Source organism: Salmo salar, chromosome ssa21, assembly GCF_905237065.1.
Source record: "Salmo salar chromosome ssa21, Ssal_v3.1, whole genome shotgun sequence".
Taxonomy (NCBI): Eukaryota; Metazoa; Chordata; class Actinopteri; order Salmoniformes; family Salmonidae; genus Salmo; species Salmo salar.
This window is the reverse complement of record NC_059462.1, coordinates 16042587-16058547: the sequence shown is the minus strand read 5'-3', so window position 1 is coordinate 16058547 and position 15961 is coordinate 16042587. Positions and strand designations below refer to the sequence as shown.

The following is a 15961-nucleotide window of genomic DNA, read 5'->3' as shown; positions in this document are numbered from 1 at the left end:
GGCTGATAACCCATGAGCTCCTTGGCTGAGGGTAGCTTAGGGAGGGGAATGAAATGGTCAGCTTTGGAAAACATGTCCACCACCGTAAGGGTAGTGGTGTTGTCATCAGACGGAGTGAGACCAGTGATGAAGTCCAGAGATATATGTGACCAGGGACGGTGAGGGACAGGAAGTGGTTGAAGGATGCCAGCAGGAGCTTGCCGAGGAGTCTTATTCTGAGTACAGACAGTGCAGGCGGCGATGAACGCGGCGATGTCAGGGACCATGGTAGGCCACCAAGAGCGTTGTCGAACAAAGGTCAGGGTCCGACGGGAGCCAGGGTGACAGGCAAGCCTGGAGGAATGAGCCCATTCCAGGACCGTGGGAGCAGCAGCGTGAAAGCGCATATAGCTTAACATTCTTGGACACCGGGCGGTAGGAGATGGTAGAGTTGAACCGAGTGAAAAACAGCGATGGAATTCGCATTTTTCTGCTTTCACACAAAGCTGGTTTTCCAGGAGATGCTGGAGGATTTGTCAGCCTTAGAGAACATGTTCTTGAGCTGAGCGGTAAAAGATGAGGATGTCGTCGAGGTAGATGAACACGAACCGGTTCAACATGTCCTGGAGAACGTCATTAACCAGGGCCTGGAACACAGCAGGAGCGTTGGTCAGACCGAATGGCATCACCAGGTATTCGTAGAGTCCGCTAGCCGTGTTGAAGGCTGTCTTCCACTCGTCACCTTCCCATATACGCACCAGATTAGAGAAAATGGTGCCCCCCTGGAGCGGCTCGAAAGCCAAGGCGAGTAGCGGGTAGCGGTTCTTAACAGTGATGTCATTGAGGCCCCAGTAGTCGATGCACAGGCGCAGTCTTCTTCCGAGCTCACAGGCTGCGCCAACTTCAGGTAATGAGCGTGGCAGAACGGGCTCCAGCCCATGATAGCACCAGCAGTCCAGTTGATAAGAGGATTGTGATGCTGGGGCCATGAAAAACCCCAAAACCACGGGTACCTGAGGAGACTTGATGAGCATGAACTGCATAGTCTGACACTCACAGGTTGATAGGAGTGGTATTGTTGCTCCCGGGCTGCAAGCTCGTCTTTCACCTCCTCCGATAATCCGTGGAGGAACATGTCGAACAGGGATTCCTGGGTTCCAGGCACTCTCGGCAGCCAACGTGCGGATATCAACAGCATAGTCTGCCACACTGCGGGAGTCTTGATGAAGCTGGAGTAACTTCCGGGCAGCCTCTCTCCCGGACAACAGAGAATTGTTGTTCCCACACCGCCCTAGCCCAGGCGAGGGCCCTCCCAGACATCAGCGTTATGAGGTATGCTATCTTCGAGCAGTCCGAGGGAAAGGACGAGGGCTGCAGCTCGAAGATGAGGGAACACTGGGAGAGAAACGCCCGACAGGTTCCTGACTCGCCAGCGAAGCGTTCCGGAAGAGATAAGCAGGGTTCTCGGGAAGCTTGGGAGGCCTGGAGAGACGCGCTTCTGACAGAGCGGTTACTGAGGGGCTGGGAGGTTACTGTCATGGCTGGCTGCCTAACAGACAATCCACCGAATTGCTCCAGCAATGTATTCAACCCTTCCATAAGACCTCAAAGTAACTCCTTGTGTCTCCCAATGGTTGCTCCTTGGGAGGAAACGGCGTTGCGGAGCTGGTCCGAGTCTGCTGGGTCAGTCATGGCCAGTTCGTACTATCAGAAAACACAGGTATAAATGCACAGAGGATAATGGGGAAAATGGCCGATACCTGGAGGGGGGTGGAGACAAGCACAAGACAGGTGAAACAGATCGAGGTGTGACACTTATCCTCTGCAGCAGAGGTAACTCCAGGTCTTCCTTTCCTGTGGTGGTCCTCATGAGAGCCAGTTTCATCATAGTGCTTACCATGGTTTTTGTGACTGCGCTTGAAGAAACTTTCAAAGTTCTTGAAATTTTCCGGATTGCACTGACCTTCATGTCTTAAAGTAATGATGGGCTGCCGTTTCCCTTTGCTTATTTGAGCTGTTCTTCTCATAATATGGACTTGGTCTTTTACCAAATAGGGCTATCTTCTGTATACCAACCCTACCTTGTCACAACAAAACTGATTGGCTCAAACGCATTAAGAAGGAAATAAATTCAAAAAATGTACTTTTAACAAGGTACACCTGTTTATTGAAATGCATTCCAGGTGACTACCTCATGAAGCTGTTTGAGAGAATGTCAAGAGTGTGCAAAGCTGTCATCAAGGCAAAGGGTGGCTACTTTGAAGAATCTCAAATATAACATTTATATGACACTTATTTTGGTTACTACATGATTCCATATGTGTTATTTCATAGTATTGACATCTTCACAATTATTCTACAATGTAGAAAATAGTAAAAATGAAGAAAAACCCTTGAATGAGTAGTTGTGTCCAAACTTTTGACTGGTACTGTATACTAAAATATATATACTAGACAATAACACCAATCCTCCTCTTGTCGTGTATCTCAGCGGAGCGAACATGTCAGCCAGAACACACCAAGTGTACATCCACCAACATCTGCATCCCCCGCTCCTACCTGTGTGACGGGGACAATGACTGTGGGGACATGAGTGATGAGAGCCCTACACACTGTGGTGAGTCCCACAGGTCTGTTCTGTACAGTAAGGGCGCGTCCGAAATGGCACCCTATTCCCTTATATAGTGCACTATATAGTGAATAGTGTGCCCTTTTGGAAGCACCATAACTGGGTTTTGGTGCTTCCAAAATGACCTTACCATGTCTGTTGTTCCCCTTCCAGCCACCTCCACGTGTGCCCAGAACGAGTTCCGCTGCTCCAGTGGCCGCTGTATCCCAGCCCATTGGTACTGTGATGGGGGTACCGACTGTGCTGACGGCTCCGATGAGCCCTCCTCCTGTAGTACGTACCACAGCTCTCCTTTACTCACTATGCTAAGCAAGAGAGATTCAACTTGGTTCTCAGAATGGAGTCATTATTCATTTGTTCTCCTGAGTTGAAGAGTCTTGAATGATTCGTTTATTTTCTGTGTGTGTGTGCGTGCTGTTGGTGATGTGTCAGTAGTGTATGCCTTTGTTAGTGATGTGGTCAGTCAGTCAGTCCAACCTCCCACTGTCTGCCACATTCCTCCATACTGACGCCCACTAGTCTCCTCTGACAAACACAGCCCCTCCCCTCCCCTTTCCTCTCTTCCGTTCCTCTCTTCCTTTCCTCTCTTCCTTTCCTCTCTTCCTTTCCTCTCTTCCTTTCCTCTCTACCTTTCCTCTCTTCCTTTTCTCTCTTCCTTTCCTCTTTCTTTTGTGCCAGGGTAATTACACAGCCTCAGTGTTTCAATAGAAACCATAGATTGGAATGTGGAGGAGATGCCATGACTATTTTGATAGCTTCACTTGATTAATTTTGGTTCAGATATGCATTACATGTTGTCTTTTCGAGATGAAGTCAATCAGAAAATGTAAAGGAAGTTTTAAGTAACTGACATATTTGTATTTAGAGGACAATAGTATTCTAATCAGCTTTTGCATGGTTTGCTTTGACCTTTGATTCCCTGCAGCCACCCTGGTGAGAACCTGCAACACTGACCAGTTCCCCTGTGACGACGGCAGGTGCATCGCTTCTTCCTGGATCTGCGACGGGGACAATGATTGTGGAGACATGAGTGACGAGGACCAGAGACACAACTGTGGTGAGTGTGAATTCCTCTCCTCTACCTCCTCTCTGTCTCTCTCTCTCTCTCTCTCTCTCTATCGCTCTCTCTCTATCAGGAGTCAGACACTGAGGGATCAGGATACATGCTGGGTTTGTGGGGAGGTGGATACTGGCTCTTGTTGAAGGTCTCCGGCCAGAGTCCAAGGAGCTCACATTCCTGATTTCCCCTGCCTCACTCATTACTTTGTGTCTGTCGCAGCTCCCATGCTCAGGGTGGAACTGAACTATTATGTCATCCCTTACCAATGTGGGCTCTGACAATAAGGAGCCTGGAGCGCATGTCTTCAGCGCACCACAGGCCTCGGCAGGAGTCTCACTTCAAACAATAGGGCTCAATCACATTAGATGGATAGGAAACTGAAGTCACGGCTAGAGGTCCTGAGATACACTTAGGAATGTTTGGACCGCGAGAAATTTCAGGTCCAGTCTCGGGAGACTTCATAATCTTGAAACGTCTCTAATTTGGTGTCATTTATCCTGCCCCCCCTCTGTTTTGTTAGACAACCGCACATGCTCAGTCTTGGAGTTTACCTGTGTGAATAACCAAGCGCCACAGCGGAAGTGCATCCCTCGTGATTGGGTGTGTGACGGGGATGCGGACTGTGCGGACGCGTTGGACGAGCACCAGAACTGCACGCGCAGATCGTGTGGCGTCAACGAGTTCACCTGCAGCAACGGCCTCTGCATACGCAGCTCCTACAGGTTTGGCAACTCAGACTTGACAGAGACATAAAAATGACATTTGTCAGATGTCTTGAATGAGTCATTGTTCAGTAGATGATTAGACTACAGTGTGAGTGTGTGGACTGGGCAGCAGCACCCCCTGGTGTACAGGGAAGTACACTGCGTGACTGATTGTGTTTGATGGCAGGTGTGACCGGAGGAATGACTGTGGGGACAGCAGTGACGAGCAGGGCTGCACCTACCAGCCGTGTCAGCAGCACCAGTTCATCTGTCAAAACGGACGCTGTGTGTCCCGCGACTTCATATGTGATGGGGACAACGACTGCGGGGACGAGTCCGATGAGCTTGACCACCTGTGCCGCACGCCACCGCCCACGTGCCCCCCCGGGCAGTTCAGGTGTGACAACGGACATTGTGTCCCCCTCTTCAACGTGTGTGACCGGACCGACGACTGCTCAGACAACAGTGACGAGAAGGGCTGTGGTGAGTGCATGATGTCTTAAAAGCAATAAAACATATTAAGTTACATAAAATATAAAACCATAAACTACAACGCCCATATAGCCATTTAGTATCACAGCAGAGCAGCAGTGTGGTGTTGGATTTATAGTCAATCTCCTCTAAAGCCTGTTCTCTCTTATCCTGGATGCAGGTATAAATGAATGCACCAACCCCTCCATGCACCACTGTGACCACAACTGCACTGACACACCCACCAGCTTCATCTGCACCTGTCGCCCCGGCTACCGCCTCATGTCCGACAACAAGACCTGCGACGACGTCAACGAGTGTGCGGAGACGCCCAGCGTGTGTAGTCAGGTGTGTGAGAACACGGTGGGCTCCTACATGTGTAAATGTGCCCCCGGGTTCCTACGGGAACCGGATGGCCACAGCTGTCGTCAGAACAGCAACATTACGCCCTACCTCATCTTCAGTAACCGCTATTATCTTCGTAACCTGTCCACGGACGGAGAGGCCTACTCCCTCATCCTGCAGGGCCTGACCAGCGTGGTGGCCATGGACTTTGACCGCGTGGACAAGAGGTTCTATTGGATTGACGTGAGCCGCAGGTTGATTGAGCGGATGTTCTATAACGGCAGTAACAGGGAAGTGGTGGTGAACGGGGTACTCCATGGAGAGGGCCTGGCGGTCGACTGGGTGGCCAGGAAACTCTACTGGCTGGACAGCTTCCTGGACTGTCTCAAAGTGTCCGAACTGGACGGACGCTTTGTGAAGAAACTGGCTGAACACTGTGTGGACGCCAATAACACCTACTGCTTTGAAAACCCCAGGGCGCTCGTTCTCCATCCCAAATATGGGTGAGTAAATCTAATCACTAATCATTACACGGTCCAAAAATTAGGAATAGTTCATTTATTCTTGATTCATTCGATAAGCCAGTAATCTCAACCCATTTGATCCCTGTCAGATATGTCTACTGGACGGATTGGGGGGACAAAGCCTTCATAGGCCGTGTTGGAATGGACGGCACCAACAAGACCACAATCATCACCACTAAGATCGAGTGGCCCAATGGGGTCACTATCGACTACAGCAATGACAAGCTCTACTGGTCGGATGCCCATCTCAACTACATTGAGTAAGACCCTGCTTCATATTGCCATGTAGTCTTGCTTTGTTTCCGAAATGCCTAAAGGCCTCCTGTAATCTTACTCCTCTTCTCATCAGGTTCTCAGACCTGGAGGGACATCACAGACACACCGTGTATGACGGGATACTGCCCCATCCGTTTGCCCTGACTGTGTTTGAGGAGACCGTGTACTGGACTGACTGGAACACCCGTACAGTGGAGAAAGGCAACAAATACGACGGATCCGGCCGCCAGTCTCTGGTCAACACCACACACAGACCCTTCGACATCCACGTGTGCCATCCCTATAGGCAGCCCATAGGTCAGTCTCAGTCTAGGAGACAGTAATCTGAGTCTTCTCTTCTCCTGGATCAACATCCATTCCTTCACACTCAGATTGCTATCACTTCCTTATCCTGACGTTTCCTGCCTGTTAGATCCATTCAAGTGTTTACATTACACAATGCCGGGCCTGTGTTTGCCCAGCTGCATTGAATGCCTGAATGATTCTCTGACCCCCTCTCTCCCCCCAGTGACCAACCCCTGTGCAGTGAACAATGGAGGCTGCTCCCACCTGTGTCTGCTCCGCGACGGGGGGCGGGGTCACACCTGTGAATGCCCCGACCACTTCCTGACTTTACAGCTGGGGGGGGTGGCTCGCTGCCTGCCCATGTGCACCAGCACCCAGTACAGATGTGCGGATAATGAGCGGTGAGTGGGAGTTCACCTCAGAGTTCCACTGCGATACACACGTTCTCTTTGTGGCATTGGTGAGCCCTGAACAGTATTGCCCTTCCTCCCCTCCACAGCTGCATCCCCATCTGGTGGAAGTGTGACGGCCAGAGGGACTGCAGAGACGGCTCTGATGAGCCCTCCACCTGCCCCAGTCGCCACTGCCAACTGGGCCAGTTCCAGTGCAACGATGGAAACTGCACCAGCCCCCACTTCCTGTGCAACAGCAACCAGGACTGCCATGACGGCTCTGATGAAGATCCTGTGCTGTGTGGTGGGTGGGATTTAGCTCTGTTATTTCTGTTTTCAGAGAACACATGAAACATTCTTTGTAATTGTTTGATTACATTGTTATTGAATTGTTGATTTCCCATGAGTTGCGATCTTTGTTGTTAAATACCAGGTGATTGGACTAATGTTCTTCAGTAGAGTGTTTCAACTGAATTGACTGTTTGTCTGTGCAGCCACTCATCAGTGCGAGACCCACCAGTGGCAGTGCACCAATAAGAGGTGCGTCCCCGAGGCGTGGCAGTGTGACGGGGAGGACGACTGTGGCGACGGCTCTGATGAGGAGCCCACCCACTGCTCCAGCAGGACCTGCCGGCCCGGACAGTCCAAGTGCCGTAACGGACGCTGCATCCCCCAGAACTGGAAGTGTGACGTGGACGACGACTGTGGCGACAACTCTGACGAGCCTCTGGATGAGTGCAGTGAGTGATGCGCCCAACACAGAGAATCACGTGGTGAATTCACGCCCAGTGAACTATAGGGATTGAGTGGGATTGCCACAGTGAGCCCTACTGAGATCTGTTCATCCTAAACTGTGGAAAATCACAATTGATAGCCGTTTGCTCCTGCCAGATATGATTGAAAGACTTTGTCTTTGTTATTGACTTCCTTGATGTGGTCTTTTCACAGTGGGGCCGTCGTACCGCTGTGACAACCACACCCAGTTTGACTGCAGGACCAACTACCGCTGTGTGCCACTGTGGTCTGTGTGCAACGGTCACAACGACTGCAGGGACAACAGTGATGAGCAGGGCTGCGGTGAGTCCACAGAAACACCAGCATCCTGACATAAATCAACCAATGGTGCAAACCCACAGTGCTGAATAATAGAGTCTTTGTATGAGGTAACAATGTATGTTGAGAGTGAATGAAGGGTTGTTAGCGGAACATTACATAGTGTGACAGCAGGAGGTAGTGATGGAGAGGTTCTCACCGCCTGCTCTATTCACCTCCCCGTGAGAGAACGCTCTGGATTTATGGCCTGTGTGTGTGTGTGTGAGAGTGTGCGTGTGTCTGCGTGCGCATGTGTATGGGGCAAGGTTCACACTGTGCTCTTTGTGCTGCGCCCCGATCCACACAGCAGCAGCCCTGGCCCTCCCATCTCTTATCAGAGGCCCTCACTCCATTAGTGCCATCCCCGCGCTAGAGGGGAGATCCGTGCTAATCTCTGTTAGAGAATGCAGCCAGCGGCCGGGCCAGGTGAAGAGCAAGGAGGGCCTGGATCCACTATCTTTCAAACCTCCGGCGCTGTGTGGTAGAGACAGCACAGCTCTGCTCTCCTCCTCTCCTGTCCTCTCCTATAGACCTGGCATAGCTCAGAGCTCACCCACTTCAGACATGCTGCACTCCCCTCTGCATGATGAGCTCTGCTTTAATTAAAAAAACCAGAGGGCACCTCTCAGTTCAGCTCTGTGGTCTAGTAGTTATCATCGACGCTATATTAAATAGTAGGAGGCACAGTGTTGAAGAATTTCTCATTAGTCTGATAGTGTCTTGCAGTACCAATGGTTGGTTGTAGCTGGGACATCATAACAGTCTTGTAATTTGGTCGAAAGTGGAGAAGTAACATCGCTGTAATGAGCCATTGATTTTTCAGCAAGTAAAAAAATCAGCTATATGTGTTTGCACCGGTGCAATGTTTGACCGAAAAACATTAAAGAAAAAACGAATGGATAAGAACAATAAGAAGGAGAAGAATGATGAGAGGGATAATAAGGAGAAGAATGGTAAGAACAATAAGAATGATAAGAAGGATAAGAATGATAAGAACAATAAGAAGGATTAGCTGAAGTGTAAATGTGCCGTCTTTTGTCTCTTATCGCATGTCCATGTGTGTGTTTCAGAGGAGGTGACCTGTGACCCTCTGGGGGACTTCCGCTGTGACAACCACCAGTGTGTCCCTCTGCGCTGGAGGTGTGACGGGGACAACGACTGTGGGGACAGCTCGGATGAGCGTGCCTGCAGTGAGTTCTACAGTACATCTACCCACCATAACTGTCTAGTACTGTAGCTACACTGAACAAAAATATAAACGCAACATGTGAAGTGTTGGTCCCATGTTTCATGAGCTGAAGTAAAAGATCCCAGAAATGTTCCATACTTACAAAAAGCTTATTGCTCTAAATTATTGGGCACAAATTTGTTTACATCCCTGTTAGTGAACATTTCTCCTTTGCCAAGATAATTCATCCACCTGCAGGTGTGGCATATCAAGAAGCTGATTAAACAGCATGATCAATACACAGGTACACCTTGTGCAGGGGACAGTAAAAGGCCACTCTAAAATGTGCAGTTTTGTCACCAAGACAGTGCCACAAATGTCTCAAGTTTTGAGTGAGCATGCAATTGGCATGCAGACTGCAGGAATGTCCACCAGAGAAGTTTAATGTTAATTTCTCTACCATAAACCACCTCCAATGTAATTTTAGAGAATTTGGCAGTACTTTCCAACCGGCCTCACAACCGCACACCACGTGTATGGCGTCATGTGGGGGAGCGGTTTGCTGATGTCAACATTGTGAACAGAGTGCCCCATGGTGGCGGTGGGGTTATGATATGGGCAGGCATAACCTATGGATAATGAACACAATTGCATTTTATCGGTGGCAATTTCAATGCACAGAAATACCGTGACAAGATCCTGAGGCCCGCTGTAAGTCCCATTTCTTTTAAGATACAGTATCTTTGACCAACAGATGTATATCTGTATAACTGTATTCATTAGGGCCTAATGAATTTATTTAAATTAACTGATTTCCTCATATGAACTGTAACTCAGTAACTCCGTAACTTTTTCTTCAGTATACTTAACACCTTAACCTTAGATTACCTGGCTGGCTCGCATTGGGACCTCTACACTGAGCCTTAATGGGCTGGTTGCACAAGTTGGGCATAACTAGGTCGTAACTCTATCTCATCCTTTTAAGCCCAACCTTTTAAAGTCCAACTGGTGCAACTGGCCCTATGTGTCCGCTTAGCAGTTATGGGCTAACTCAAACAACTGGATACTTATAGTCATGGTTTTGGTGAGTCTCTGAGCAATTCTAATGGGGGTATTCCATTGTAGCTCAGACACAGTGAGTCACCCAGATGAAATAGGGGTGTTGATGGCAAAGAATGGACCTGTTAAGATAACAAAGTGCTCTTGCAAAAGACAACACTCCTGTCTTCGAAGCAGTGTTGTGTGGGGCGGGCTTATCAGCTGCTGGAGAAACAGCTTGTCCTCAGCATGTCAGAGGGAGTTAGGGAGTCAGCCACCTCGGCTCTGGAGAATTTAAACAAGTCTGAGAACATGCCAGCTAATGAGGATAATATCTATGCTTCAAAGAACAACTAATGCCTCACAGACAATCACTGTGTTGCATGATGAAATTTGCTCTGGTGCTTTTTGCTGCCACTCCCCTTGTAACTGTAGTGGTTCTGCATAGTGAGAGAACACCTCCAGTGAATTCCATCATGAACTCACCACAGGAAAACGACTGACATGATTGGTCGGGGTCTTAGAGATCATTTGATAATGTACAAAACGAGTCACAGCTATTGCAATAACCCAAATTGAGGGAATAGAACTATGGTATTTATCCAAGCAGTGTCTGTTTTGTATGGAAAACAGCAAACAATCCCAGAATAATGTAGTAATACTGGGTCCACCCTCTGTCAGCTGTGTCTACATGGTGTTTGTTTGGACTGTGGCAATGACGACTAATTTAGTATTCTCGTGTGCGGTGCTAATTCTTTAGTTCCCCTCTCTGTGTTCCCCCCAGGCCCGCGTGTGTGCTCCGAGAGCGAGTTTCGCTGCGATAATCTGCACTGCATTCCCGACCGCTGGGTCTGTGACCATGACAACGACTGCGAGGACAACTCGGATGAAAGGGACTGTGGTGAGTGGAGGCTCTTTGTTTTGCCGCTGGCTTGGCTTATTCATGTGTGAGGGAATACAGCGCTAAGCAAAGAGGCACTAAAACGTCACCTTTTTGAGGAACGGGATACACAGAAAGGACCACCAGGATGAATTGACTTAGCTTAGTGGAAAACATGACATTCCTTCTTCTGTTGCCGATTATACTGGTCAGATTGTGAATTCAAGTCCATTCTAGATGTTTATTTATAGTAGTCATGAACACAGGGTCAGAATCTGAGATACCTCAGTACTTGGCATGACTGTAAATGAGTGAAGTGTATGGAGTGATATTAGTGCCAACTGAAATAGAATTTGTATTCCAAAAGTGAATTTGAATTCAAATGGGTTCATTCATACCTATTAATTATGAGTTGTGCTGGCATGGCTGTGCTGCAGAGCTGCGGACCTGTCACATGGGCTACTTCCAGTGTGGCAGTGGCCACTGCATCGCCGACCGCTTCAAATGTGACGGCAACGCCGACTGCATGGACTACACTGATGAGATATCATGTCGTAAGTGTTAGATATTATAATAGATGTGTCTATGGGCTGATGTCAAATACAACGCTCCCAGTGAGCAAAACTGGTTGAAATGACTTCTTTTCAACCAGTTTTACTCACTGGGCTCCTATCTCCTCAGAGGAACAAGGCACATTGTGTCCAGAACAATCATTATGTTACTATAGCACCCTCTACAGTTATCTAAATTAAAGTTACAACGGTGAATTTGATTTGTAATGGTCCATTTATCTTTCATTTGCAGCAACCCGTTATCCCAATGGCACTTATTGCCCACCGTTCCTATTTGAGTGTAGGAACCATGTGTGTGTGCAGCCCTACTGGAAATGTGACGGAGACAACGACTGTGGAGACAATTCAGATGAGGAGCTCCATCTCTGCTGTAAGGCCAATGCACCTTCAATGGTTACACGGTCCTTTAAATGGTTACACTGTCATTTAAATGGTTACACTGTTCCTTTAAATGGTTACACTGTCATTTAAATGGTTACACTGTTCCTTTAAATGGTTACACTGTCATTTAAATGGTTACACTGTTCCTTTAAATGGTTACACTGTCATTTAAATGGTTACACTGTTCCTTTAAATGGTTACCCTGTTACTTTAATTGTTACGCTGTTCCTTAAATGGTTACACGGTCCTTTAAATGGTTACACTGTCATTTAAATGGTTACACTGTTCCTTTAAATGGTTACACTGTCATTTAAATGGTTACACTGTCATTTAAATGGTTACACTGTTCCTTTAAATGGTTACACTGTCATTTAAATGGTTACACTGTCATTTAAATGGTTACACTGTTCCTTTAAATGGTTACACTGTCATTTAAATGGTTACACTGTCATTTAAATGGTTACACGGTCCTTTAAATGGTTACCCTGTTACTTTAATTGTTACGCTGTTCCTTAAATGGTTACACTGTCATTTAAATGGTTACACTGTCATTTAAATGGTTACACTGTTCCTTTAAATGGTTACACTGTTCCTTTAAATGGTTAACCTGTTACTTTAATTGTTACGCTGTTCCTTAAATGGTTACAGTGTTCCGTAAATGGTTGCACTGTTCCTTAACCCTATTACTGTCTCTTCTTGAAAAACTTGTTGAAACAATTATTTACCCTTAAATTCCTGTTACTAACAACTCAAATTAGAACTTCCAATAGTTCTTTTTTTAAACTTTATGTTTATTTTGGAAATTACAGAGCTCTACCAGGCGGTTGAGAAGTCAAAATAACGTCATACCCGCAATGCCATATTAGAATGGCAATTTGCATAGCATTTTTACTAATCTCAACAATATTACCAAATGTACGTTAGGTCTGGTTCAATGGCTTTTATAGGTTGGTGAATTGGTAATTGTGTATGCCCAAACATGAGAATTCAATTTCATTGTAATGAATGCTTTTTCAGGTGGTGTGTATTGCAATGTCCGTCAAAATGTTTTTCTTACATTTCAAATTATCCAGATTCTTCCACCATGTTTCCCACATGTTCGGACTACATTTTGAGTTAATATATGACAAAGTGCAGTTTTTATTACTATTATAGGTATTATTTTATAGGCGACCTTACGTCTGAGTATTGATTAATTGACCCCATGGGTCATGTAATGTAGTTTAACCAATTTATGTTGCCTAATATATAGTGTGTAGTCAACAATTAAATTATATTTTCCCCCATAATAAGTATATATATTTTTTTAAGTATACCCTATTCTGAGTCCACCATACTTTTTACTGACATATCAACCGCCTGGTTGAGCAAAATATTTTTGACAAAATTCCTGCTAATCATTTTAACTATTTATTTTAATATTCCTGCTTAATTCTATAGCTAGAGGACTCCTGATATCTCCAGGAGTGATAAGTATAATTATTGTCTTAATCTGTTGTGGTCTAGTACAGTCTTTTTGCTAGCTAAGGCCATCTACTTTAAGTGCTGCCTGTCTTAACTAACACTCTCATTTGACTTTTCCCCCTTATTAAATCTGACTTTGCTGATAGCTACTTCATAGAGGAAAAATGTACTTACTATGACTGTGGTATGTGGTTGTCCCACCTAGCTATCTGTAGATGAATGCAGGAGGGCTGGGAGAGTTGACCAATCAAGTTCAAGTAAAGATTATTTTTATTTCCAAATCCATTGTCAAAACATGCTCTACCAGTCGGTTGAGAACAGGGTTAAATAGTTACACTGTTCCTTAAAGAGTCACACTGTTCCTTAAAGAGTCACACTGTTCCTTAAAGAGTCACACTGTTCCTTAAATTGTTACACTGTTCCTTAAAGAGTCACACTGTTTCTTAAAGAGTCACACTGTTCCTTAAATTGTTACACTGTTCCTTAAAGAGTCACACTGTTCCTTAAATTGTTACACAGTTCCTTAAATAGTTACATTGTTGAATGTGATGGTCTTTATTCTTTGACGGGGAGAAATGACATTGAGTTCATGTCCTGGTCTTCTCTCCCTAGTGGACATCCCGTGTGACACGCCGTTCCGTTTCCGCTGTGACAACAACCGGTGCATCTACAGCCATGAGCTCTGCAACTCTGTCGACGACTGTGGGGACGGCACTGACGAGAAAGAGGAGCACTGTAAGTACACGCCAATCACAAGTTACAGTAGTGTCATGTAGGGCAGGTTTCCCAGACACTGATTATTAAGCCTAGTCCTGGACTAAAAAGCATAGTCAATGAAGAATCTCCATTGAAAAGATTTTTAGTCCAAAATTAGGCTTAATCTGTGTCCAGGAAACCGGCCTATATTGTCCCATCTCCGTGGGAGTTTGGAGTAAATGTAGCTCATCATTTAGGGCTCCCGAGTGGTGCAGCGGTCTATCGCACTGCATCTCAGTGCTAGAGGCATCACTACAGACCCTGGTTCGATCCTGGGCTGTATCACAACCGTCCGTGATCGGGAGTTCCATTAGGCGGCGCACAATTGGCCCGGCGTCGTCCGGGTTAGGGGAGAGTTTGGCCGGGGTAGGCCGTCATTGTAAAATAAGAATTTGTTCTTAACTGACTTGCCTAGTTAAATAAAGGTTAAATAAAAAATCATTATGTAATAATACCAAAATTGATTGTCCAATTCATGTCAATGTCTTTTACTCTCTAAAATGATTGACATCTTAACATGATGATTGACATCTTGACATGTTGTGTTTGTCACAGGCCAGACCCCCACACATGGGCCATGTTCAGCAGATGAGTACAAATGCAGTAATGGCCAGTGCATCCCTCTGCAGTATACCTGTGATGACTATGATGACTGTGGAGACCATTCTGACGAGCTGGGCTGCAGTGAGTAACCCACCCAACTCATTTACCACAGTCTTCACTCTACATCTCAATCATCACAAACCTTTATCTTATGCTAAGCTATACGGCTGTTTGTATAATACTTAAGTGAAAGTAAACGTCGACCCTCATAATGTGACACGTGTACATGCTCTGCCCAGACGTTGGCAGTGGGCGCTCCTGCAGTGACAACATCTGTGAGCATAACTGCACAGATCTGACAGACGGAGGCTTCCTCTGCTCCTGCAAGCCTGGATACAAACCCAGCCAGATAGACAGGAACACCTGTGAAGGTACAGGAAGCAGCAGCACCACCTGAGTGTACAGTCGTAGCCAAAAGTTTTGAGAATGACACAAATATTAATTTCCACAAAGTTTGCTGCTTCAGTGTCTTTAGATATTTTTGTCAGTTGTTACTATGGAATACTGAAGTATAATTACAAGCATTTCATAAGTGTCAAAGGCTTTTATTGACAATTACATGAAGTTGATGCAAAGAGTCAATATTTGCAGTGTTGACCCTTCTTTTTCAAGACCTCTGCAATCCACCCTGGCATGCTGTCAATTAACTTCTGGGCCACATCCTGACTGATGGCAGCCCATTCTTGCATAATCAATGCTTGGAGTTTGTCAGAATTTGTGGGTTTTTGTTTGTCTACCCGCCTCTTGAGGATTGACCACAAGTTCTCACTGGGTTTAAGGTCTGGGCAGTTTCCTGGCCATGGACCTAAAATATTTGTTTTGTTCCCCAAGCCACTTAGTTATCACTTTTCCCTTATGGCAAGGTGTTCCATCATGCTGGAAAAGGCATTGTTCGTCACCAAACTGTTCCTGGATGGTTGGGAGAAGTTGCTCTCGGAGGATGTGTTGGTACCATTCTTTATTCATGGCTGTGTTCTTAGGCAAAATTGTGAGTGAGCCCACTCCCTTGGCTGAGAAGCAACCCCACACATGAATGGTCTCAGGATGCTTTACTGTTGGTATGACACAGGACTGATGGTAGCGCTCACCTTGTCTTCTCCGGACAAGCTTTTTTCCGGATGCCCCAAACAATTGGAAAGGGGATTCATCAGAGAAAATGACTTTACCCCAGTCCTCAGCAGTCCAATCCCTGTACCTTTTGCAGAATATCAGTCTGTCCCCGATGTTTTTCCTAGAGAGAAGTGGCTTCTTTGCTGCCCTTCTTGACACCAGGCCATCCTCCAAAAGTCTTCGCCTCACTGTGCATGCAGATGCACTCACACCTGCCTGCTGCCATTCCTGA

At 46.5% G+C, this 15961-nt stretch overlaps 1 protein-coding gene across 4 annotated transcripts in view; it reads left to right on the top strand.

The window, feature by feature from the left end:
- The window catches only part of lrp2a (low density lipoprotein receptor-related protein 2a), a 65794-nt gene that overhangs the window by 42620 nt on the left and 7213 nt on the right, over positions 1-15961 (top strand). For all 4 annotated transcript variants that reach the window (XM_014164082.2, XM_014164077.2, XM_014164078.2 and 1 more), the window contains 19 exons: positions 2471-2596; positions 2762-2881; positions 3534-3665; positions 4189-4390; positions 4560-4855; positions 5025-5691; positions 5802-5972; positions 6062-6285; positions 6497-6674; positions 6773-6969; positions 7160-7405; positions 7614-7742; positions 8828-8947; positions 10748-10864; positions 11281-11397; positions 11648-11785; positions 13873-13995; positions 14572-14700; positions 14859-14990. In XM_014164082.2, the coding sequence (XP_014019557.1) occupies positions 2471-2596; positions 2762-2881; positions 3534-3665; positions 4189-4390; positions 4560-4855; positions 5025-5691; positions 5802-5972; positions 6062-6285; positions 6497-6674; positions 6773-6969; positions 7160-7405; positions 7614-7742; positions 8828-8947; positions 10748-10864; positions 11281-11397; positions 11648-11785; positions 13873-13995; positions 14572-14700; positions 14859-14990 (3564 nt within the window). The remainder of the gene's footprint in view (positions 1-2470; positions 2597-2761; positions 2882-3533; positions 3666-4188; positions 4391-4559; positions 4856-5024; positions 5692-5801; positions 5973-6061; positions 6286-6496; positions 6675-6772; positions 6970-7159; positions 7406-7613; positions 7743-8827; positions 8948-10747; positions 10865-11280; positions 11398-11647; positions 11786-13872; positions 13996-14571; positions 14701-14858; positions 14991-15961) is intronic.